Consider the following 27,673-nt stretch of genomic DNA (forward strand, 5'->3'; position numbering starts at 1 on the left):
GGACTGTTAATCAGTGGGCCCCTTAAGGTTATAGCGGACTAAAATTATGAGCTGCATTCATGAGATATTGGAGGTGGAGATATTATATCTTGGAATATAAAATTACAATAGAATTAGAATTCAGGACCTCCAATAATAGTCCTGACATCATTTCAATTTTTGTCGCTCTTTTGACCGTCGTCGTTCAATCTTGTGTACTATATATGGAACGGCCTCCTAGCCTAGTCGGTAGTGACCCTGCCTACGAAGCAGGAGGTCCCGGGTTCGAATCCTGGTAAGGGCATTTATTTGTGTGTTCATCACAAATATTTGTTCCTGAGTTATGGATGTTTTCTATATACAGTGAAACCTGGTTAATTGGCACCTGGATAAACGGAAAACCTCAATAATTGCAACCAAAGGTTCGGTCCCGGTCCCTTGAGACCAAAAGGCCTCTATAATTGAAATTTTGGAACCTCTATAATTGCAATTTAGATTTTAGTGCTTTTCGTAAATTTGCCTCTGTAATTGACCACATCGCGACTAAGACCTCTATAATTGACACTGTGCTAAAAAAATCCGTTATATTAGCTCTTCTCATTACCTCTATTATAGAAACGAGTCTTATTGATTACCTCTGTAATTGAAATAATGGAGTTGTAGAGAGCAGACTAAACAATATTTTAATAGCAATGATCATTTTATTCTATTAAATCTTCATCCAGAATTCAACTTATTTATTGGGTATCTATCACAGCCTGTAGTAGGTCAAATAGTTTCGGTTAAATCAAAAACAAAATATGCTTTTTACATTCCAATAAAACTTTCTTCTACTAATCAAGGATTTTTTTTAAACCCAAATGATAAGATGATAATAGAAAATAAAGTAGTAATTCATGTAGGTATAGGTAGCGTAAAAGTGCAAGTTACATAATAAGTATATCTATAGACAAGAAACCTAGAACGTAAGCTTGTAAATCTACTTTCAATGGTTATTTGCACCTCCATAAAAGAAATTTGTCAGAACGCAACCTCTATTAATGAGAACCTCTATAATTGACACAACATTTTTTTGAACCTCGTTAATTGGCACGACCTGCTTAAATGAAAAACCTGGTTAATTGACAAAACATTGCCGGTCCCTTGAGATTGCAATTATCCAGGTTTTACTGTACATATATAAGTATTTCTATACACGATGATTTTTAATCGGTGATCAGGAGTCCTCCTTGCGTTGTTATCCTCAGTGCTGAGGGTCGTGACCTCCCTTCTGGATCACCTTTCTGTCTCACAATTTCTCTCCATCTGGTTCTGTCCTTGGCGGTGTGGCGGTGATCAGGAGTAGAAATATATTAATATCTAGCTCAAATTAAACTTATTAGGCTAGGTGTCGCGCAATTATCTCATCGTTTAATTAATTAAAAGTTAAAACATAATTAAAACTAATAACCACTAAATACATGGTTATCCTACATGAAGTAACTACGATACGTCAAGTGCCATCGATATGGCGGGAAATTTTACGGATCTATGACTTTGTTTATGTATATGACAATCACTATGACAAGTTATTACTCATAAATTATCAATTGCCATTAAGTTTGTAAAGAGGCTATAACTCATAGATACCGATTAGTAGAATGACAAGGATTTTAGGATAAAATTGATCTCAAAATTAAAATTATAAAAAAAAACAAGTTTGTTTCCATGTAATTACGACTTCAAGGTGATCTACATCAATTACTGAGTTAGAAAAAAATGTTCCTGATCACCGATTAAAAATCATCGTGTATATGTGTATATTATATATATCGTCGTCTAGTACCCACAACACAAGCCTTATTGATCTTACTGTGGGACTAGGTCGATCTGTGTAAAATTGTCCTATAATATTTTTTATTTATTATTTATATTAGGTCTGTGGGTGTGAGTAGGGTGGGTGTGGGTGGGTGAGTATTATAGTTCATATATAATATCCGTGCAGGTTTGCTCTGAGTGTTAGATCCCACTGCATTAAAGCAATATAAAGGTCAGAAATGACATGACCGTCAAAGTCCGACAATCGTACTCTACGCGCGAAACGCCCTTTATAACCTGGGCCTTGTTCACTGGGCTGTGTAACACTCACCTACAGTCAATGAAAAGAGCGTGGTCTTTCTTCGCCATCGTGACGACGTACTGATCCATGATGCCGCACGGCATGCCCGGGAACTCATGCTCGGCCTTCTGCCACAGCTGGGCCTTCTTCACTGGACTGGGTAACACTCACCGATAATCAATGAGAAAAACGTGATCTTTCTTCGCCATCGTGGCGACATACTGATCCATGATGCCGCACGGCATGCCCGGGAACTCGTGCTCGGCCTTCTTCACTGGACTGGGTAACACTCACCGACAATCAATTAGAAGTGCGTGGTCTTTCTTCGCCATGGTGACGACATACTGGTCCATGATGCCGCACGGCATCCCCGGGAACTCATGCTCGGCCTTCTGACACAGTTGGGCCTTCTTCACTGGACTGGTTAACAAATAGGTACGTTAGTATAAATAATAACTGCAATTTTTTTTAATGGTGTGTTATAAAATGAGTTTGAATCGTGATTTTTTTCTGTCGAACGAAAGTTGTTTAATCAGGTTTTGAATCAAAATTATGCTTAGAGCATTTAGTAACTGGAGACGCCTTGGCTGTCATTTTCTGTACAAAACAGTCTACCGATTTTTGCGGAGGAGGGGACGTCAAATGTATTGCTATTTCTACATGATTTGTACGTAACGTACAAATAGCCATGTCAGTCCATACAAATGTTGGACAACTGTGCAAGGTTTTCGGCAGAGGGGTAAGCTCTTAAAGGCGACTCCGGTTATTAAATTCTCTAAGAAATTATGTTACTAGAGAAAGGCCTGAAGATCGCTATTCATATTTTTTGGCAACCGTATTATGATCTAAACAAGTGCTACGATTTTTCAAAAACTCTGCTGTCTGACCACACTGCATCTAGGCCAGCAAATCCAGCAGCCAGCAACCCCAACCCCTTAAGTGTTGCAGGCGCCCTTGGACGACGGTAATAACTTACCGCTCGGCGATTCATCTTCTCGTTTGCCTACTATATCATAAAAAAACATTGCGACTACATATTAATATCCCTGTTGGAAACTCCAAATGTTAAAATGTTGCCTCGTTAAGAGATAACATATACAGTTTCAAAAGTTGATTGACCCAAATACAACTTTATGCCCTGTATCGTACTCCAGAGGAATCAAATGGCAGCTTTGGTGACCTTTTTAAAAGTTTAGCACATCTTAACGCGCAACTTTGTCAAATCGTAACGTAGAGGAGTGATATTCGAACTTGCGAAATTGATGTTACATTTTTAGTTCATTACACGAACAAAATCGCGGGCATAAGGTAAAACTTACTTACTTGAATATGATGTGTAACTAACGAATTTAAGGTTAAGTAAAAACAAGGAATTATTGATAAAATTACAGCAAGTCAAATAATTTAAATTAACATTTAAAAAAATTCAAAGCATGTCAAAATGCCCCGAAGCCCGAAGATGTCCTGTAAGTGTAACCACTAAGCATGTCCTGATAAAAAATACATTTTAAAATTTAAACAGTAAAATTATACAAAACAAAAAGTATGTTTTGTAATCCGAGGCCTGACATGTGGGAATACGAGTATTATAGGAAATGCATCTTGCTCGTATTTCGAGGTAACTTCGAATGATCTAAAGATGATGTCAAATTCTAAAGTTCTAACGCCTCTCTATATACTTTAGTCAAACTTAATCCAACATTGTATATGACATAAACACGGACATAGTAGTTTTATTGCTTACAATCGACCTGACCTCTCACAACTGTGTAAGATAATCTTGTAGAACACTTTTAGACTGAGAAATAAAAGCAAATAGCTACTCAAGATAATATTTTATACTTCTTCTTCCTCGTTTCCTCATGACTTAGAGTCGCGACCACATGAGGTCACTGTTTTGTGCACCAAGGCTCTCCATCCTGCAAGATTTTCCGCCGTCGTACATAATAGGCGCCAGTGTAGATCCCTGGCAGGCCTTTAGTATACCTAGCCAGCGGGTCGGTGGATGTCCACTACCCCATCCTCCATCAACCATGCCAACCACAATGCGCTTTTCCAAGTTATCTCGCTCCCGTCTGGCAAAGTTTTCAAAGTAATTAAGGATCCGCCGGATGCTAATGGTTGATAAGCAGCACTGGACTTTGAATTCTGTCAGAATTAACGCATTAATGTATTTTATACTAATGAAATACTACTTGTAAAGGCGCCAACCCACTCTTTTCAGAAAGTTCCGGAATCGTCTCACTAATTTAATAGTTACTTAACGATTTGGGTATTTGACTGGTGTTATATCATACAGTTTTTAAGAATTAAAAGGTTCCAATAATATGCCTATAAGGGCCCAGCAAGGAAATTGAGTTTTAAAGTTATTGTAAATAATATATAAGGTGCTAACAAATTAGCCACGGATATTTTAAGAGATAATACATTACATTAAAACAATTAACTTTTAACTGTAATTAAGGAACCTTTTTATATCATTTTTAGGGTTCCGTACCTCAAAAGGAAAAAACGGCACCCTTATAGGATCACTCGTGCGTCTGTCTGTCTGTCTGTCTGTCCGTCTGTCACAGCCGATTTTCTCCGGAACTACTGGACCAATCAAGTTGAAATTTGGTACACATATGTAAGTTTGTGACCCGAATACGGACATGTAACGTAAACAAATGAATTTTAAACATGGGGGCCACTTTTGGGGGGTAAATGAAAAAATTAAAACAAAAATTTTTCAAACTTTATCATGTTACATATCAAATGAAAGAGCTTATTGTAAGGATTTCAAATATTTTTTTTTATGATTTTCGAATTAACAGTTTAGAAGTTATTCAAGAAAATAGGCAAAAAATGACCATTCCCCCCCTTATCTCCGAAACTACTAGGTCTAAAATTTTGAAAAAAATACATAAAATAGGTCTATACCTATAGATGACAGGAAAACCTATTAGAAATGTACAGTCAAGCGTGAGTCGGACTTAATTACAGTTTTTAATCCGACCCCTACGGATTTTTTAAAGAGATTTCACTCACGTTTCACATAAAAAATACATTGTTAACAGTGCCGGATTACTTAGAGTAGTAGTTTTCTTAAAGTAATTGGTGATAATTTTCTGATAAGATAATCATTTTAAATATTTAACGGTCTTACCTACTTACGAGTAATTGTAAGGTCAAATTAAAAATAATGTTTAAAAAAAAATGTTAAATTGAGAGCTAGCTTAAAGTTTTTTTGTACTCGTCGACTTTAATGGTTGAATTAATAAAGACTTTAATTCTTTTTTTTAAGACTCAAGGGATAAGTTCGCCTTTGTACTTCTTACTAATTGTATGTTATTTTTAATATGTATTTTTGTACAATAAAGAGTTTACTACTACTACTACTACTACTACCACTACTACTACTACTTTGTAACCAATAAGCAAAACAAGCACGTGCTTAGGGCACCACGTTCAGGAGGGGCACCAAAATGCCAGGTTGAAAAAGGTGAACAAATTTTAAAATTAGGGACAGACACATCGTTTTTACCACACGATTTTTTTTAGCTGTCCAAAAGCTAATTTGCAAAAATAATGGCGCGTAATTCTTTGGGAAACAATCGGTAGCAGTAGAAGAGTCGTGATTACATGCATAGATTCGATTTCAACCCACTCTTTTGCGGTTCGGCGTTAGGTCTTATGCGAGGCCTTCTGCCTTAATTACACTTGGGCGTGGATCCAAATCCAAGCTTTCCTCTTTCGCAGCTAGGCCTACTGCCTTTCTCACACTTCGCCAAATCAATTCCAAGCTCTGCTTTCTTGCATATTTTATGCATGAAAACAACCTCGAATATCGAAGCCTAAGAAATATCGAGCCCTATGCGAAGCTAGGCTGATAGAAAACTGTCCCATCCCTTCTCTGTATGAAATCCTGGATTCGCGCCTGGTTGGGACTAAAAGTAAAATAAAATTGCGTTTGTATATCGAAAAATTTTCGCGCTCGCTTCGCTCGCGTTTTCAATAACTTTATAAGGTATGATAAAGGTGACATTCGGGTGGCGACTGCAGCAACATTACTCTGTTGCAACGTTACTGCTGCAGTACTGTCAACTTCCGTGATAAAATGATGTGACTGATTTCCATACTAAAAGTAAAAATTTACAACTGTCTATCATATTGCGTTTTTATATCGAAAAATTTCCGCGCTCGCTTCGCTCGCGTTTCTATTACTTTCTAAGCTATGATAAAGGTGACATTCGGGTGGCGACTGCAACAGCATTAGGTACTCTGTTGCAACATTACTGCTGCGGCACTGTCAATTTTCGTGATAAAATGATGTGACTGATTTCCATTCTCAGCTGTAACGCGGCAATGAACTTCTCTCAATTTACCAAAAAATCAATGTAATCTTGATGACCCGAGGGAGAGGGGGCACCTAGAAATCCTTAGGGCATCAACATATCTTAATCCGGCACTGATTGTTAAAAATTGTGTAATATACGGAACCCTTGGAACGCGAGTCCGACTCGCACTTGTTTAGTTTTCATTTACCGAACAAAAAAAAATATTATAATTAATTTTTAAAATAATCACCCCTATTATGTACTTGTCAAGATGTTTAACACTGTCTGTCATGTCACGTCACGTCAAGTTTAAAAAGGTTCTAGAATGTCTAAAGAGGTCTCATTTAAGTATCTTATTAACAGGGTGTTTTAACGTAGCAAATTCTCCAAAAAAACATAACAAAACCAATGATGTTTCATACTTAAATGTAGTCCGAGAACCGAGTACTATCAGCTGTAAAAATATCCGTGACTAATTTGTTAGCACTAGTGATGTACCGACTATTGATTTGGCCGACTAGCCGACTAGCCGACTAATCGGCGCTCGAATGGCCGATTAGTCGGCCGACTAGTCGGCTAGTCGGCCAGATCATTATTTTCCTATAAGTTCAGGTGAAAAAAATAGTTTTGCTCCTTTGGTTGCGCTATTCATCATAATTTAGCTATGCTAAAAGGTGTTATCTACAGGTTCAAAGACCTATCACTAGAATCCTCGTTCAATTTCTGTCTTTAGTTCTTTTATTTTGCGATCCTGAGCAGACCATCAGTACAGCTTGTAGGAGGTATTTCCAAGGCTCTATTTCCCGTACGCAGTCGCCAGAAGAACCTATCCCCTGTGGTCAGCGTTTTTACGAGCAATATGCCCTGACTAAGTCTCTAAATTATGCAATAACATTAATAGTTCCTCGTTCCTCATGACTCCACCATTAAAAAAAAACAAAAACTGAATAATAATAAAAAAAAATAACTATCGAACATACACATGAAATTACACGAGAATCAGTTGAGACCGACCTGTAGAGGAAAACACCAGCCCAGCCCAGCCAACATACGATAATGATCAAACGGTCAATTATATGAACAAAAGTTTTAGTATGCACCCTGAATAGGTATTTTAGTGAAATAAACATAAAACATATGGTAAATATTAACTGTCGATTTTTTTTTTCTGTTTTCTTTCACTATAGTTCGTTTTTTTTAGCATTAGAAATAAGGTAAACAATCTTGATGTGTCTTTTAATTGAAAAACACATTTTAAAAATAAGTTACGGCAAATATGTAACAATTATGCATCTAATACGATCATTTATATTCTTCTGCTTTCATAAGTTAAATAGTTACTGATTTTTAAAAAGCGTTTTTCAATTAAAAGACATGTCAAGATCGCTTACCTTCTTTGAAGTTCTTTCTAATGCTAAAAAAAACGAACTATAATAAAGTGCCGACTAATCGGCCATTGTTGCCGACTAGTCGCCGACTAATCGCCGACTACAAATGTGGCCGGATAGTCGGCTTTCCCGACTAGTCGGTACATCCCTAGTTAGCACCTTATATAATTGCCACAGGAGAGAAGTATAACTTTTAAACCCCATTTGTATCTTTCCTTAGTGTCGGGATCGAATGTGACTCAATCATATTTACTCAAATATCACAGCGAAGTGTGTTATTGTGTTGTTTATAAAGTCTCGTAGCAAATTTACAATATTTACTGAGATACTTTTGTATAATGCTCTTGAATTTGTTAAGGTTTAAAGGTAAGGGTTCTTACCAATGTACCTATGGATAAGGAAGTATTACTTAGAGTACCCTACTAAGTCCTTATAGGAGGCGGCTTTGAGCGGCTGAGAGCTGACGCAATGGAATACAGCACGGAATTTTCCTTTTCGTCGTTGTTTAAGGTTCCGTACCAAAAAGGTACAAAAGGAATCCTTATGGTGTGAATCCTTCCTTCACTATGTGACTGTCCGTCCGTCTCTCTGTCATCATCATCATTATCATCTCAGCCATAAGACGTCCACTGCTGAACATAGGCCTCCCCCTTTGGGGGGTGAGCGGGCTGTCTGTCACATTGCTAATTATTTTGATGTCGATTTTTATAGTAATTCTGACTAAAATTGAAGGGTACTTACACGGAAAGAACATCTCTACACCTTTTTTGGAAAAATTAGATTTTAATCTCAAAATGTAGAGCTCTCAATGAACTATAGTTACACCTTCTGGTACCTCTGTAATCATATATATAACTCCTTTTTTTTCAGTTTAAAACACCTATAGGTACACAAAAATAATATCTCATTGAGAATTTTGACACAACTTCAAGCATGTGAACCGTAAAATAACGTTTATACGCAAAAATTAGAGTCGGGCAACTCGTGCAGCTTTTCTACAATTGTATGAGCGAAATCTGTAGGTACTTACACCACAGAATGTATATATAATTATAATTGCCGCACGCTCAGCACTTCACATTCCTTATACCTGTATAACTTGTTTTTGCTCTATTTCGTTTGTTTTATAAGCTGGAGCTATGTAAACTAATTACAAACATAAGTTAGATACCTCACGTCATTGTATGTATGAGCAATGTTTCATTTTTTTTATTTTTTTTTTAAGAGATTAAAACATTTATTTACATACAATATATATACAGAGGTACTACTAAACGAAATTAATAACTAGCTTAAATCTAAAATAGGCCCTTGAGGCATTGTACCAAGGATGCTGGCGGCATTTCCTCCTCCAAGTTTCATTACAATCCAACACGTATATTTAAAATTGGAACGAAACTCCGTTTGTATGGGAAGGTGAAATTCGGTCGAGCTTGCATGCTAGGGACTGTTAAATAGGTAAGGGCAGGGAGGCTGTACGCATGTTTGTCATTAGAGAATGCCAGGAAGCATTAGGTATGTACTTAATGAAAAACATGCGTACGACCTACATGTTTTTGTATTGAATACGAGTGCCGGGATGGGAGCACAGCCTAATTTCCATCCTCTGCTTTAAAATAAGTAAGTTCTGAGATATCAGAACATTGTTAACAATATTTGAAATGTCAAAAAATACTTTGACTCGAAATGCCAAAAATATTAAATGTTGATATTTTTACACTTAAAACTCAACGAGAAATGTTGATTCTGGAAGTAGATTTATTTTACAGTACATTTGGTGCTACTTTACCGCCCTATAAGTGCCTATGTCAAAAATTTAAAGGGCCATATGTACTACTGTAAAACGTTGTACAATACACGTGCGAAAAAGTAATTCGCAACGAGTGGCGATAAATTGAAACACGACCAAAGGGAGTGTTTTAAATCTACACGACAATCGAATCGACCTAATTCTCGCACTTGTATCGTAAATGTACTATTAATTTTTAAGTATAAATTGATAACGACAACGGCGGTGTTCTAATAGTACATTACGATACAAGTGCGAAAAAAGGAAATCGACACGAGTTGCGAATTACCTATTCGCATATGTATCGTACAACATTTTACAGTACATATGGCACTTTAAATTTTCGACATAGTTGCGTAATGTGCTAATTATCGCACTAGTGCGGTAAAGTACCCCCATAATATGTATATACTGTAATATAATATTACGTGGCACGGAAAACTGCTGTTAGGCTGGTAACTGGGGTGGTAGGTGGTAGTATCCGGCTCCCTTTCGCAAGAGCCCGGCAACCGTGCAATCTATCAACCACTTCAATCCATTAAAAAATTACAATCTATTTTGGGAACGTAAGCGACGGAACATAATACTGTCCCCTAACTGTTTTTGTAAACAAAAACATGTTTACATTGATAATCCCGCAGAGAGATCAGTCGGCCCCCTACGTAATTGAAAGTAATAAATAGTTTACTTCACAAAATTAATAAACCCTAGTTCTTATTATCATAATGTTAAAGTCGTGTTTCGTTTAATCCCGCTGTCGTAAGATGAAAATGTATTTTCACATCACTGACCGACGTGACCATTTGTTCAATCGACCGCTAACAATGTGCCCACACTACCTTTTTCATCTAATCTGCCTAATATCCCCCTTATTCATAAAACTTTACGGCCCTGATTTAGTTAAATTATGTTTTATCCCTTTCTTACAAATACATAAGTCAAAATGACAGATAAGGACAAACGATTATTAGCTAAAGGTTAGTAGCGCGTTTATGAATAAGGGGGTTTGTCTTTTCCTATTATTCCTATTTATCTTGTCCTATTGCAACATGGATTGTGTCCTCTATACAATAAAGTTTCTTTCTTGTAATTAAGTTCCATTGTACAGTGTGTAAATCCAATACGGGCGAATATTTAAACGGTATTTTGCTTACAGAAATACAATGAAAATATTTACAATACAAAATGATTCAGCCCGCTGTTACGAGATACGAGCTTTTTAAAGTAACTGTCGACGCTTGTTAGCAGTTACTATAAAATGCTCGTATCTTGTAATGTCATGTCATGTTATGTCTCGTAATGTTTGCAGTACATTACTGCTCGGGAAATTTTCAAAAATTAATTACGTTGACCTAATTAAGTGTAAGTAACTTAAAAAAACTTCTTATTTAATGATTACACAGATTAATTCTACATCTGGTTTAATTTATTGCCCGTATTGGATTAACACACATGTATACGAATTTTTGGAATTAAGTGGATGCTTTTCCCAGTAATTTAATTTCCGGGTTGTTTCTAAACTTGCACCGTATTTTCAGCACATTAAAGTTCATTTTGCTAGAATACACATGCTAGTTTGTAAAGATTTATGTATGAGGATATTTCCGCTACAGTGCAGCCTTCGTACACCTGATGAATGAGCCCAGAATCAAGGTTAAGGGCACAGTAAAACCATATCACAGATCGCAGTAGTTATATCCAATCATGCTCATTCATTTCCCGAATCGCGCCGATAGAGACCGATTCGAACTCACAAGATTAATGTCAAAGTCCTCGCTCACTTCAAGCACCTAAATTGGTGGGAGCGAGATACGTTGCGAGTAATATAAAATTTATCAACAATAGATTTTTAATTTTCGACTGCCGGTCCTGATTTTGCAGGGACAACTCCGAAACAACAAGTAACTTTTTTTACCATTTAAGAATTTAAGAAAGAATTAAGTAGGAGGTTCTTTTCAAAGTTAGTCGGGATCTTTGTTTTTGATTTCTATGGGTGTTTCCCAATATCTTGAAGACGGGTGAACCGCATGGACAATTCTTATTCGTTTAAAAGGAGCACAGATAGTCTCAGTTAGTCTCATTGACATTAAGTCGGATCAGAGAAATAAAAAGGGTATTTGACTGTATTTAAAATAAATTATTTTACACCATGAAATAAAACACCTAAAGATTAATAGAAAAACGAAGACAGCAGTTATTTTTAGACACAATTTCTATTTTAAAACCCGTATACAATTATAAAGAGTAGGTAATTTGATTGTGACGTCACATATATACTAGTGTTTCATATGAATTCCATAGTAGCAAAATCGTTTTGAGAGTTCGAAAAAAGAAACTGATTTGACTAGTAGTCAAATACCCTATTGAACTTTAAATACTACACCTACATAGGTACTTCTAGTGATTTCTAGTATTTTTTATAGTAGGTAGGTAAATAAAGAACTATAAAATGATGGCAATTTAAATTGAAGCGGCATTATCAAATATATCATCCAACTATGGCGTTTATTGGAAAACTGTCAAATTAATCCCCGGTATTTGAGCAGTGATTAGTAATTTAGTAGTCGCTTGGCAAATAGTTGCAACTATCAGTTCTACTATATACTTAGGTAAGGCACGAATAATTATTTATTTTACCACCCCAGAATTCCATTACTCTTTTTTTATTTGAAAGCTTTATTCTTGTTTTATCAGAACTGAGATATGATTATTAAGATCCGTAACATACCTATTGAATATTCTCAACTAGTACCACAGGTAAGCATTTTAAAATACCACATAATCTTTGGCAGCAGTTCAGCAAATAATAGTGACTATAAAACAATGGTAGATACTTACTTACCTAAATTACTATAGGAGTCTGCATGTGACCTTTAATGAGTTTCTATCCATCATCAGATCCTGGCCTTATAAAAATGGAACCAACTGTGACAATCCCTTTCATACAAATAAGAATTTCCCAAATCGGTTCAGTAGTCTTCCACGAATCGAGGACATACATAAAAAAAACCCGAACTAAACAGAGAAGTTTCGAAATCTTATCTTTACTGTAGTTTTAGCATACTTAACAGAGAAGTTTCGAAATCTTATCTTAACTGCCGGCCTAGCCAAGGTTACGATCGCTATCGCTTCGATAACGAAAAGCATCATGTCTCTCTATCACTCTTCCATATTAGCGCGACAGTGACAGTTGCGTTTCGATCGCTACGGAGTGTAAGCGATTGGCATCTTGGCTACGCGGCCTGTAGTTTTAGCATACTTAGCAGAGAAGTTTCTAAATCTTATCTTAACTGTAGTTTTAGCATACTTAACAGAGAAGTTTCGAAATCTTATCTTTACTGTAGTTTTAGCATACTTAACAGAGAAGTTTCGAAATCTTATCTTTACTGTAGTTTTAGCATACTTAACCGAGAAGTTTCGAAATCTTATCTTAACTGTAGTTTTAGCATACTTAACAGAGAAGTTTCGAAATCTTATCATAACTGTAGTTTTAGCATACTTAACAGAGAAGTTTCGAAATCTTATCTTTACTGTAGTTTTAGCATACTTAACAGAGAAGTTTAGAAATCTTATCTTTACTGTAGTTTTAGCATACTTAACAGAGAAGTTTCGAAATCTCATCATAACTGTAGTTTTAGCATACTTAACAGAGAAGTTTCGAAATCTTATCTTTACTGTAGTTTTAGCATACTTAACAGAGAAGTTTCGAAATCTTATCTTTACTGTAGTTTTAGCATACTTAACAGAGAAGTTTCGAAATCTTATCTTTACTGTAGTTTTAGCATACTTAACAAAGAAGTTTCGAAATCTTATCTTAACTGTAGTTTTAGCATATTTAACAGAGAAGTTTCGAAATCTTATCTTAACTGTAGTTTTAGCATACTTAACAGAGAAGTTTCGAAATCTTATCTTAACTGTAGTTTTAGCATACTTAACAGAGAAGTTTCGAAATCTTATCTTTACTGTAGTTTTAGCATACTTAACAGAGAAATTTCGAAATCTTATCTTTACTGTAGTTTTAGCATACTTAACAGAGAAGTTTCGAAATCTTATCTTTACTGTAGTTTTAGCATACTTAACAGAGAAGTTTCGAAATCTTATCTTAACTGTAGTTTTAGCATACTTAACAGAGAAGTTTCGAAATCTTATCTTTACTGTAGTTTTAGCATACTTAACAGAGAAGTTTCGAAATCTTATCTTTACTATAGTTTTAGCATACTTAACAGAGAAGTTTCTAAATCTTATCTTTACTATAGTTTTAGCATACTTAACAGAGAAGTTTCGAAATCTTATTTTTACTATAGTTTTAGCATACTTAACAGAGAAGTTTCGAAATCTTATCTTTACTGTAGTTTCGGCATACTTAACAGAGACGTTTCGAAATCTTATAGTTTCAGCATACCTACTGTAGGTTCGGCATACTGTGGCGTCATCGGTCATTGGTTGCGTGGGCCCACAACAACACCGACAGCCAATTTATACTCATGAAATAAATCACGGCGAAAAATTGTTTAAACCCGGCGTCACTTTACACAGCCGCTGAGAAATAACGTAATTCAAAAGTATCAATTTTTAACTTTGTTGTCCTTGTTTCGGTATTGTAACGTAATTAACAAGATCAAAAATATTGGCGTAACAATCCCATTAGTCTAGCGACCTTCACCAAGGAAGAGTTTTGGCCGAAGGGTATCAAGTTTCGGCGTTCCGCGGCCGGCTCCCTGACATAAGCGGGGTCGCGAAGTGTATCGCAGCCATAGTTTGTTTTAGTTTTAAAGATATATTGTATAATACGTATGCTAGTTTTAAGCTATTTATCTATGGGCCAATAGTTGCCTGAACATAATATTATCCAGTCCATCCAACATAGTTACAATAGCCTGTGATAGGGTAATTTGTGTTTATATTTTAGCGAATACTTACTCGGTATTAGTTCCCGTTAGAGCTTCTAATAAGGTGTAAGTGGCGACTTCAACAGAGGCACTACTTGACAGGCCAGCGCCCATCGGCAGGTCCGAGACGATCACGGCGTCAAAACCTTTTACGGCACCTGAGAATAATAGGTAAATTTGAATTAATCGGATGTCATGGTTTGTGAGCACGAAGACAGAGCTCCAGAACTCAGACTGAAGGGGCTACTGCATAGATATAGGAAGTAAGGGCTACTGCGAACATCACAATGGGGCTGGCAACTGTCAAAGGTTTGTATAGATGGCGCCATCATAACTTGCCCCTCATTGCCTCTTTTTCTATGAGATTTAGCTTAAAGGGCTGGCATCAAGGGCATCAAATTCCATTACAAAAAAAAACAATGATTGACAGGTCAAGCTATGCTGGCGCCATCTATGTAAACCTTTGACAGTTGCCAACCCCATTGTGATGTTCGCAGTAGCCCCTTTGAACCATAGAAATCCGTAACTGTCAAAGGTTTGCACAGATGGCGCCATCATAGCTTGCCCCTTTCTCTAGTTTTTTTTCTATGAGATTTGGCTTAAAGGGCTCATATCCAGGTCATAAAATAAAAAACAAAATGTCACAATTCTGGGGATTCACATGGGCAAGCTATACTGACGCCCTCTGCTAATACTTCGACCGGCCAACCCCATTCGAATTTCAATGACACTTGCCATCATTCCGATTTTTGTTGCACTTTTGATATTTGACAGGCAATCTGTGTTATTACATATAATGTAATCCTTGTCACAACAAGTTATTTAACGTTACCTATACGAGTATAACTGCTATACTGTGGAACCATTAGTAACATTACGCGCGTAGATAAGTATATCCTCGTGCAGAATATCGGCCTCTATGTACATAAATAAATGTTTGTACGTTCGGCGTTTTTTCGTGATTGATCACGCAATAACGCCTGATCACGTCGGTTGGAATAAAAATTGGAAACCATTTTGCGTTCTTCGTCCAAACTACATTCCTAAAGTGGGATGGAATTCACGGGCAAAGGTCTGTGTACACGTGCAGTCGTGCACGCTCGACACTGACTTAATACATTAGTCAAAGTATTGGCATAGTATCGAAAACAATAATTTAATGTATGTTTCCTACTACTAGCGCCATCTATCCACAATGTGTGTAAGTACCGTTACTTGTTGAATAAATGTCAGTCTGTTGCGAATAATCAACGTGTTTTATTTCAAAGCTATAGCACCGAGTGTGCACGCTCAGAGCGTACGTACAGCATGGCAAAAAAGAATAGAAATTAAAAAGTGGCAACACTGTAGTGTCGTCCCTTTCAAACCAATCTATATAAGAAAACGGGACGACACTACAGTGTTGCCACTTTTTATTTTCTGCTCTTTTATGGCAAGCACCGTGGCGCTCGGGTTAGAAACAGCAGCGCCTAGAGACTAAATTCAAAAGTAACACTTACCAGGGAAGTTAGCCACGACGCCCTTAACATAATTAGCCCAAGCTGGTTCCCCGGGCTTCAGCTGACCAGAGCTGGGCGTAGGGAACGTCGCCTCCTTACGCCCAGAGTCGAGCATCGACACGACGCGGCACGACGACGTGTCGTTGTTGGCGCCAACCACAACTGTTAGGAACGGCAACGCCTGGAGAAAATTCACACTTTTATCAATAGAGAACGATGCTTGGAAACAAAGAGATTGGAGGATATATATAAGTAGCGAGATGAATCTGTTAGTCTAATGACGAACTAAATATTTCGAATCTGTGTCCTTGGTAAGAACGTGTCTTATTGTTATTTCAGTCAGTCTTGGCACAATAAGTACTGAGATTGACTGAAGTAGCAAGACAAATATGAACGTTTCCGAGAAACTGTAACGCGTGCCCAGTTGACACGTGGGCAAAGAAGCCCCTACAGAATTGCCTTATAAAAGGTCGTAAATTTTTCAACCAATTCTCGTGTAATTTTGTGAGGAGTTTATATCGATATTATATGTTAATCAATTTTTTTAGCTAGTCAGAATGGTGGAGCTATGGGAATTTCCGAGATTACAGGTTACAGCTCACGAAGCCACTAGTATTATTTCACTTCATTTCAATCACGATAATGTCATTAAACTCATTTAAGTAACATGTTGTCAATTTGTCATTAACAATTGTAATGTCATTAAAACTTACAAGTAATACCGTTGTGAGTGTATAATGTAATATTGTATCGAACCAGCGTCTTACTAAATTACATTTTCCAATAATAACAAAACAACAAATAACAAACTTTAGCTTGAACTTGAAAATGTAATTTTCGAACATCCGAGATAGATCGACCGATACAAATCTAATTTAATTCCTTTGAAAATCGCCACCCGAGCAAATTCCTAATTACATTTTCTTGATGAATGAAGGATTAACATCTCAAGTTACTTCAGGGGTTCCTTTTCACAAACGCTACAATCTTTTCTAAATCAAATATTTATGGATTTGAGTGGTTTAAGTCGCAGATTTAGGTACTTCAAGTCACTGCATTTGACTATCCGTACCTAGCAATATCGATCGGGCAAAGCGTTAAAATAGTGTAAAAACGAAGTTAACTTAAATTTTACAGGTGTTGTAAAGCCAGAAAAGAGGCAAATTTGAAAAATGTATGAGCTAAGGATCGATCACCCATACAAATTTTGAATTTCGCGCCTTTTTCTACTGACTTAGAGTGGACTTGACAGAGTAACCTACGTAAAAGCTTGTAGATTTTTTTTCCTTTGGCAACTTACTTTTTCCAATTTTTTATGTCAAAATTGTAAAAAAAATAGGCGGCGGTTTTTTTATAAAAAGTTACTTGTGTTAAATTAAAACCAGTTCCTATGTCAATTATTGGGATTAGATTAGATAAAAAGTCATAAGATGTGGAGTCCTTTTTCAGGCGTCACGGCAAAGTTTTATGAATGAACGATCAATCGCAGCTGCGCAATCATCAATCTTGATTTACTTCAGTTTTATTAATCAATGAAACTTGGTAACTTTCCAGATACAGCTGGTTTTAATAGAGTGAGCATTTCTAGGAAAATTGTCCTAAGATAGCCTCGGTGTAACTATAAAAAATATTTGTGTTAAAATAGACAGTCTTAATACTGTTATTACTTAATAATAGACACAACAGAGGGCGTTTTACCGAGAAGGGATACAACTCATCTATTTTCGATTTATATGTTAAAGTAATAGAAGGTCGCTCTATAATTAACTAGCGATTTTTGAATATTTGCTCTTTCGTTTTAAGATTAGTAAATACTAACGACCCGCCCCGGCTTCGCACGGGTTGACAAATGAACACACGTAAACCTTCCTCATTCACTCCTTCCACTGAAATCCCCATTATATAAAGGTGCGACCACACCGCTGCTTAAAAAAAACCGGACAAGTGCGAGTCGGACTCGCCCACCGAGGGTTCCGTACTTTTTAGTATTTGTTGTTATAGCGGCAACAGAAATACATCATCTGTGAAAATTTCAACTATCTGACTATCACGGTTCATGAGATACAGCCTGGTGACAGACGGACGGACGGACGGACAGCGGAGTCTTAGTAATAGGGTCCCGTTTTTTACCCTTTGGGTACGGAACCCTAAAAACGGTGATGGTACGGAATCGCAGTGACGCATTGCGTAAGCGTACCGATTTTATCGCATGCTCTCCACACCGCTCGGCTGCTTAAAACACGCCGACGGTGCGAAAACGCAGTGGTGCGTGCTTCGAGCAACACCGGGAAGGGAGACGGCATTCGTAATGTTTCCCCTCTGCCGAAGCATAGGTACAACTGTACCTATGGCGATGCGTGTAGTGACTCATCCGTACACAAAAAGAGATCGAGGTTTGCAAGATTTGTCTTTGACGTCTGTCATTTTCTATGTATTTGTATTTATGTCGTCATTACAGATTGGATTTGGTATGTAGTGAGTGAAAAGTGCGACTGTGTGCACGTTTCCCCCGCAAAAAATGGTAGAATGATTTGTAAAGTAAGATATCGCTTGGGCTCCTCCCTTCCGACATTTCAGATGCCGGCGTTGCTCGAAGGGTGCGTGCGTCTGCAATGCGTCGTAATAGTCACTTTTTCATGTAAAAAGTTATTATTTCAGTTAAATGAGAAACAGTCGTCTTTTTCTTCTTCTTCTTCAGCGTGTGTTCGCCCACCGTTGGGCATACGCCTCTCCAATCTCTCTCCATTTTGAGCGGTTGTTAGTCTCTCTTATCCAGACTGGTCCCGCAGTCTCCTTTATGTCATCGGACCAACGGGCGGGTGGTCTGCCTACACTTCTTCTGCCTAGCCGGGGTCTCCACTCCAAAACGCACTTGCTCCACCGTTCGTCGTGAAGTCGGCACATATGCCCTGCCCAGGCCCATTTGAATGAGAAACAGTATAAGCAGTATTTAGGTAGGTACATCTATCATAATTATGTCAAACATTGTTTGCAAACTGAATGTTTGTCAATTCAACACTTTAAACTCTCGCGTTTTGTACACATATTTAATTACACAAACGGGTCTACCGCGATATAATTTCATTGTTTTTACCTTTAATTCCGACGTTTCAGATGAGTTGCACCAGCTGTGGTCACGGAAAGACTGACGTCCCAACAAATGTCAACAGAGATATTAATAAAACACCACTAAACTACCCGAAATTAGTTTCTAAAAATGTTTGGGGTAGACAAAGAACTTGCAGCTACCCGTTAAAGTTTAATGTTTATTGTCCACGGCACGACACGCAACACTCACAGTATCCGTACACTGGTCCGAAGATATATCCGCTGGTTTCAACATTTGAATCACTGGTCCCCAAGTAGACGATAATTTGTACCCGTCCTCTCGGTTGAAATTTTTAGGGTGTTTTTTAGGGTACAAATTATCGTCTACTTGGGGACCAGTGATTCAAATGTTGAAACCAGCGGATATATCTTCGGACCAGTGTACGGATACTGTGAGTGTTGCGTGTCGTGCCGTGGACAATAAACATTAAACTTTAACGGGTAGCTGCAAGTTCTTTGTCTACCCCAAACATTTTTATAAACTAATTTCGGGTAGTTTAGTGGTGTTTTATTAATATCTCTGTTGACATTTGTTGGGACGTCAGTCTTTCCGTGACCACAGCTGGTGCAACTCAGCTGAAACGTCGGAATTAAAGGTAAAAACAATGAAATTATATCGCGGTAGACCCGTTTGTGTAATTAAATATGTGTTTGTCAATTGTTGTTTGTGAAATGAATGTGTACGATGAACTATTCTGAGCTTCTACAAGCAATGGCTCACCACAGGCAGAACAAATCCTTCGCAGTAATCCACATGGTCCCCTATAAGATTGACGCGGCCCGGCGCGGCAGCTGCAGCGGTGGGGCTCCGTTTGAAGGTGGCGACGAAAATGTCGCTCGCTTTGCGCAGGAGCGCCGCCTCGCCTGCTGACACGGCGTCGGTTGGTGCTGGCATCTAGTGTAAAGAAAATCGAACTCAAACTTGGCCTATCTGGACCTAAAATTACGTATGTACCTACATATTTATTATACCTGCCAACACGCCGTTTGATGCCTAGCCAAAATGACAATCGTCGTACATCGACAAAGATGCTACAAAAAGTCGTGTGACCCAGTCACCCATAGGTAGGTTCGCGTTTTCTATAACCGATTGTCTAAGCTAGGCCTCTTCTCACACGGTTGCTTTATTTAGCATGGTATACTCGCAACTGAACACAAACAGGAAAGTATAGTAAGATTAGTAAGTATGATCATATAATGCACTAGTCACGAAAATAAACGAAACAAGAGTATGAGTAGGTATTAATAGTATCCATCGTAATATATTAATATGTGAGAAATATGTAGTAGTATATTCATTGTATATATTTTATTATTTTTATCTGTGTATTGTATATGTAGTTTATTATGCTTTTCAGTTGTTTGCAATAGTTCCTAATTAAATCCTCTTACTTTTCTTCTTGCACCATTTTTATTACATCTCTGTTTTTAGCCCTATGGTTGACTGGTAGAGAATGCCTTTAGGCATTAAGTCCGCCATTTGTACATTTTATTTGTATTTTGTGCAATAAAGTTTAAATAAATAAATAAATAAATAGAATAGCTACTTACATTGATTAAGATATCAGTTCCATTAGGTAAGGAACGTTTTGTTTTGAGTGATCAACTTTTATTCATTAAAACGGCTAAGCGCCTTATGATTTATCAATATTTTTAGATAGTACCTACGGGCTTGTGTGAGACACATATTTCTTGTATTGCTTATCAGTTATTATTGACACTCAATTCAAATAAGTATAACTTCATTACCTCTACCTTAAAGCAATGGATATCTTAGCGCTAACGAGGCCGACGAAATACTTAGCTACAGCGTGGCTACAGCTGATTAATGGTCAAAGTTTTGTGTCTGCGCATATAACGTGGGTAGACCGCAAAATTTGTAGCACATTATTTGCGCTATGACTTTGGCATTATAACAACAGTAACAACACTCTGTCAACACTGTAGTAAATATCAGGAACTCGCAAAAACAAATTAACATGGTACATTTCCCGTTGAACGTTATAACATACATTATAGGTTAAGTATTTCAACTTCAAAAGTTTCCTCGATAGATAATCGAATTGACCGGAAATCAGATTGAACTTATCTCGCCTTAAGTCTGCCAGTCGATTCGCATAACTATTAGTTATTACTGTTCTTATAACCAACTCATATACCCACTAAATAGAGTTAAATAGACTTATGAAACGAGTGACTTGTGAATATAAACCCCTTAATGTTAAAACAACGCCATCTGGTGACTTAAAATCTATGTTAAAATAGCACTTATAGCCATTTCTGGCGTAACAAAAATCTTTAACAAAAAAAGTTCAGTTTTAGAGATAATCAGATAAATGGTAACATTCATTCGTCTGCACAAAGAAATAAACAAACCACATAAGTACGTCGTCGTCGTCGAGCGTAAAATAACGTTATCTTGCTATAGTAATATAGCAAAAAATAATCGGCCAAGAGCATGTCGGGCCATGCTCAGTCTAGGGTTTCGTAGTTACCATTCTGTCAAAATAGGCTTAACGGGGGCTATTAGTAAGAATAGTAAGTATCATAAGCCTTTGCAGCGCTTTATGCATTACGTATTACTAAGAAAAGAATGACCTGTCCGCCCTCGGAATACCCAACTGGCGTGAAGTGGCGCAGAATAGGGCAGAGTGGCGCTCTCTTGTGTCAGAGGCCAAGATCCTCTTTGGGTCACTGAGCCAGTGATGTATGTATGTAAGAAAAGAATTTTTTTTGCGATAACTCACAAACGACTAGACTGATCATGTTCGCTATAGTTTTCATTGAAAGTATTTATTAAGCTCTTATTTCACAATTTTTTTCATATATTTTGGACCCGTAGTTCAAAAGTTAGAGGAGACCGGGCACATATTTATTTTCTTTCGGAGCGCATATTTTCGAAAATATTAACTATGTCAAAAAATGGTTAGGAAACCCGTATTCGTTTTGAAAGACCTATCCAACGATACCCCACACTATCGGGACAAAGCAAAAAAAAAATTCAAAAAAACTTTTTGTATGGGAGGTACCTACCCTAAAAAAATTTTTTTGTACTTTTTATTTTACCGTTCTGTTGCAATGTATGATTTATGTATCCATGCCAAAATGCAGCTTTCTAGCACTAACGATCACAGAGCAAAGCCTCGGACAGACAGACATAAGGGTTCCTAGGTGTGACTACGAAACCCTAAAAATAAACAATAAAATGGCCGTAAAACGAGTTATCACCGCTTTGTTTCCGAATAAGGTAGGTATGTCGTATTCCATATTACGTAACACGACTGATAACTATGTGATAACGAGATGGCAACAGTTCGGGTGACTGACTGAACAACACTAGCTTATTTGACCAATTCGTCAGGTGACAACCAAAACTCACTAATACTATCTACTACAAGTTCAGCCATAGTGAACCGTATTAGTACCAAAACAAGGTTGATTTATGTAAGGTATTAATTACTAGTGAGTTAAGGTTGTCACCTAACAATTTGTAAAGCTTCTAATAACTAATACATAATTTATAAAGTTTAGCAGTAGTCTGGTAATATCTGCGGTTGTTGGCAACAATTGGTTATACATACATATTTTCTTTGATTGGTTATATGATCTAGGGGCTGTATTTAATTTTTAATTAATAATTCAGTATAAGCTTATAACTTCGATTGATGTAGGTACCTAATCATTATAATATTTAAATTGTTTAATTGATTAAAACCACAAAGTAGGTAAAAAAAAGACATTAATTTAATAAAAAAAAAAATGTACCACAATATTTCGTTACCTACTCATTATTCATTAAGTAGGTACCTACCTATTTATTTCATTCCGCAAAGTATCCGATATTTATTTTGTATAAGAACTGCTACGTAAGTCACCATCATCAAAAATGTATTAAGTGAGCGTTTCTTTAGTTTTTCGCCATTTTTAGGGTTCCGTACCCAAAGGGTAAAACGGGACCCTATTACTAAGACTCCGCTGTCCGTCCGTCCGTCCGTCCGTCCGTCCGTCTGTCACCAGGCTGTATCTCACGAACCGTGATAGCTAGACAGTTGAAATTTTCACAGATGATGTATTTCTGTTGCCGCTGTAACAACAAATACTAAAAACAGAATAAAATAAAGATTTAAGTGGGGCTCCCATACAACAAACGTGATTTTTGACCGAAGTTAAGCAACGTCGGGCGGGGTCAGTACTTGGATGGGTGACCGTTTTTTATTTTTTGCCGTTATTTGCATTATGGTACGGAACCCTTCGTGCGCGAGTCCGACTCGCACTTGCCCGGTTTTGTATATTGTGCCCTTTTTTGCCACTTTTGTGTTATTTCTACTCAGAATCACGAGCTCTTTCGATCCTAATGTACCATATTGTGTTATCATTTCCCCATAAATATATACTTTGTATGGCGGTAACAAAAAGGAAAGTTTGAAAAATATATGGAAATTTGAGGACACTTTTTTTCTCCTATAAGGATGAAAAGGGCTCGCGATCCTGACTAGAAATAGCACAAAAGTGGCAAAAAAGGTCACAATATATAAAAATGGCAAAAAATAAAAGAAACGCTCAAGTCTGTAAGTAAAGTTTTGACCTAAATAAATACCAGACGCCCAGCTTATTTACTTAGGCGCAATTAAAAAATCGCTATGTAGCAATTCTTGTTTTGTATGCTGCCTTTTAGCTCGAACACAGTAGAAAGGTATTATGGCCAATGCACTGCACATTGCAGAAGCCAATGCAAATGGGGGCGAGTGACTACCAACTTGCACGAGCACAAAATAAGAGCACACATTGTTAGGAGCACGCTAAAATTGTGGTTTTTATTGTGAATTTTTTACCCGATTTTATCAAAGGCAAGCCAGGAAAGAAGGTCATAATCTTGAACAACTGATAGTTACTGGCAAAGTTGATAGCAAACGACCTAGAGGCCGTAGCCCAACAAGGTGGGCAGATCAAGTCCGTTCTACTCTGGACACCCAACTGCATGTCGCGCTTCACGATGCCAAAAACAGGCACATATGGCGGGACACCGTCAAAGACAAGCTGATTCCACGGGAATTTCACGACCCTCAGCAATGAGGAACACGATGCGAGGAGGAGGATCAAAGGCAAGCACCAAATACCATGAAAAAATCACACGAAAACTAGACTAGAGTCTGGGCTATAACCGCGAAAATCGAAGTTCGCAAATTGCGGGCATTTTTCTCTGTCACTCTTATTACGCCTTCCTTGGAGTAAAAGAGAAAGATCCCCGCAATTTGCGAATATCGGTTTTCGCGGTAGCCCCTCTGTGCGGTAAGAGAAGAGTCGTGAAATGTATGGGATCCAATACATTCTACGACTCGTCCTGTGTACGACTCTTCTCTTTCCGCACAGACTCTATAGGTATGTATTTGCAAGTGGAGACTTCAACCAAAACCTTAAGAGTCTGCAGCAAGCTCGGCCGAATTTCACCTTCCCATACAAACGGAGTTTCGTTCTCTTTTTATTAGGGTTCCGTACCCAAAGGGTAAAACGGGACCCTATTACTAAGACTCCGCTGTCCGTCCGTCCGTCCGTCCGTCCGTCTGTCACCAGGCTGTATCTCACGAACCGTGATAGCTAGACAGTTGAAATTTTCACAGATGATATATTTCTGTTGCCGCTATAACAACAAATACTAAAAAGTACGGAACCCTCGGTGGGCGAGTCCGACTCGCACTTGTCTGGTGTTTTAAAACTTGTACGTGTTGTAAATTGCCCTCACTTCGTCCGCTCTTTATAGGTACCTACCTACCTATCACACTCGGCCGGCAATTCCCTATTTCCCGGCCTTTGTAGTTAAATACTTACTAGTATTTATACAAGATTAAGACAGGCTTAAGTATACTTAGGTATGGATATTAATTTAAGTTCCTTTTTTTGCCTGTTTCAGGTTGTTATAAACATAATTATCGATTCTTAATTTCTTATTCGTGTGGCGTGGCCCACGCTGGTACCTATATTTTCCATTTTAATCATAGAAGGTAGCATCCTATAGAAGTGATATACGCGTGCCTCCGTGAGGGACAAAACATACGCAATGCGACAATATTAAAAACACGTTTTAACATTCCTGACAATATACCAAATACAATCTACGTAATTCGGTCGGGTTATTTGTTACCCACCATAAACCATACTAAATTTATGGTGGGGACAAACAAAAAGTGAGACTGTGACAACGACAAGCAATAATACCGCTTTCTCTGCTACTCCTACTGAAAGTTCCATAAGTGCATCTCGTTCAGTCATTTGGCCCCTCCCCCGTATCATCTCTATATTATTGTACCTCTATGATTTTAATACATTGAAATATGTGTGCATTTCTGACGATTTTTTTTCATGACTTTAGAAAGTAATAAGTTATTCCGTGTATAATATTAATATATTACTGTAGTTCAAAGTCCTAAACTCTGATAAAGCAATTTCGCAATGGGATAACTTTTGAAGAACACTTAGGTACAAGCCGATGGAACCACTTAGCATATCTACCTTCCATAGTAATTCGAAAGTAATTAAACCACAGTTTCAAGATGCTACATTATAATATAGGTACGAAACCGGAATAATATCCTTAACAATCAAAGGTACGTACAACCATATCCACTTTCTTTATTCATTAATTTTCCTCGTCTGGTAGTCGTTCGAAAATAAACTTAATTGACTGTGCCATACGAACCGTTATTGACCGTCGTAATCCAGAGGCGTTTTAACACTGTTAACCACCACAATACTTGCACTGTTCTCGGTCAAACAAGCGAGACTGAGGCATTTGTTCGGTCATATTAATGAATGAATTTATCGTTTAAGGGGATTTGTTGTTGAGCGTGAGTAATAAAGTAATAAAAGACAATAAACTTGTATTAAATAATCAATTGTTCTGTTCGGTGATACAATATTTATGTAGAACGTAGAACATTTCGTTGTTCTACGTATTTATGTTTCACCACACCAGCTCGGAAAGGCTTACTTTGCACTTCAAAAACTGATAGCAAAGTTGCATTTTATTCACATGTGAGGCAAAGTAATCAAATGCAAATTTTGAGTTGTATTCTTATGTTTGCTGGTAGAATTGACTAATTTTAAATGATGAATTTGGATGATAAATATTTAATACATTCATTTGGATTAGATCTGGTTTGATTTTGTTTGATATTTTACATTTAATATTTGCTTCGGGTTGGTGTGGTGAAAAATCTTGTGTTTCACTCGGGGGCAAGTTTTGTTTAACCCACTCGCTACGCTAATACGCTCGTGGTTCAATTTTGGAATCTTTCGCCTGCTCGGCGAGTATCAATATTAAGCACGAGCGGTTAAACAACAACTTTGCCCCCTTGTAAAACAAATAACTATTTATACATACATTTGCGTAGGTAATTCAATGAAATGTTGTTGACATTGTTGTCATCCCAAGAACTTACATTATTTGCCAAGAATCCACGTGGACCGGTTGACATGGAAACGTAACGTGCGCGGAACGGAATATTATGAGACGAGGTCTATGAGGTTACCGAGAGTACAGTATACGGTACCGTCTTTACCATAAGGGCCCACGAGGCCCGTACCCAGGGCCCCTATCCTCAGGTGGCCTCGAAGGACAGAGAGTAACAGTATATTTGATTACCCATAATAAATAGGAGATGATCATAGTAGAAAAATGTTAGTTTAATTAGCTTTCTTTACTTTCCAAAAGGGCCCCAAATTCTTATGTGCCCAAGGGCCCCAGCATAGTTTAAGACGGCCCTGGAGAGTATAATTGCATTTTACCTTTTTTCAGGACACTTTGCAGGGGAGATTGAGACACGTGCGAAGGAGTGTAGGTACTTACTTACTTGAATTTCCGTCAGTAGAAAAGAGCGGCAAATTGAATAAATGTAGGCGCGAAGGGTTTTCGTCACATAGAAAATATAAATCTAGCGCCTTTTTCAACTGACAAACTTGTTTGACCGGCTATAGGTATAAGTATAACAAAAAATATTACTTAAAGGACTCCGTTATTACCACGTAGGTGCACTGTCAAACTTTTAAAATAAGTATTGGGTAAAGTTTTACAAAGCGGATGTGAAGCCCACTGCTATGCGGGGCACGCAGTATGCCAGTCCATTGCAGTGGTATAAATCCGAAGAAAACCGCAGCTCAAAAAACGGCAAGTCTCGATAGCTTAGCTGGCATTGGCAGGGCGGGGCGGCGTGCTGGAGTCGTGAGTTCGAGTCTCGCCTAAAACGATGAATTTTTAAATTTTCCCTTACTTATATTAAAGCGTGAACATTGTGGTATCGTTAACAGACGTCTTTGCTTTACAAAATTAAAACCTTCCTACCCTACATTTACACCTTTTAAATATCGAAGGAACTCGGTTATTTATTTAAGTCCTAAAGTATCCTCAAATCACGGCACAAATTCTATTTATACTATAAATATCACGTAATATTCATATTCAAAGGAACGGATGCCATTGTCGGAATTCACATTTAGAAAGTACCTATGCGAATATATAATTGCACGTGCCGTGCCGTGCGCAGTTGCGATCTCATAAAAAAACGCCAAACTTCTCATGAATTTAAAAAGCTGTTATTGTCATAAAGTATTTTA

At 37.5% G+C, this 27,673-nt stretch overlaps 1 protein-coding gene across 2 annotated transcripts in view; it reads right to left on the reverse strand.

Annotated features, from left to right (window-relative positions):
• The window catches only part of LOC134791302 (galactokinase-like), a 76,973-nt gene extending 51,077 nt beyond the window's left edge, over positions 1–25,896 (reverse strand). The window contains exons 1-5 of one of the 2 annotated variants that reach the window (XM_063762311.1): positions 25,761–25,896; positions 19,788–19,961; positions 15,959–16,139; positions 14,491–14,617; positions 2,108–2,233 (exon numbers count right to left, since the gene is read on the reverse strand). In XM_063762311.1, the coding sequence (XP_063618381.1) occupies positions 2,108–2,233; positions 14,491–14,617; positions 15,959–16,139; positions 19,788–19,961 (608 nt within the window). In that variant the 5' untranslated portion in view covers positions 25,761–25,896. Of the gene's footprint in view, positions 1–2,107; positions 2,234–2,371; positions 2,498–14,490; positions 14,618–15,958; positions 16,140–19,787; positions 19,962–25,760 lie in introns of both variants that reach the window. The other variant, XM_063762310.1, reaches the window with a different exon arrangement.
• Positions 25,897–27,673: the final 1,777 nt, after the last annotated feature.

Source organism: Cydia splendana, chromosome 6, assembly GCF_910591565.1.
Source record: "Cydia splendana chromosome 6, ilCydSple1.2, whole genome shotgun sequence".
Lineage (NCBI taxonomy): Eukaryota > Metazoa > Arthropoda > Insecta > Lepidoptera > Tortricidae > Cydia > Cydia splendana.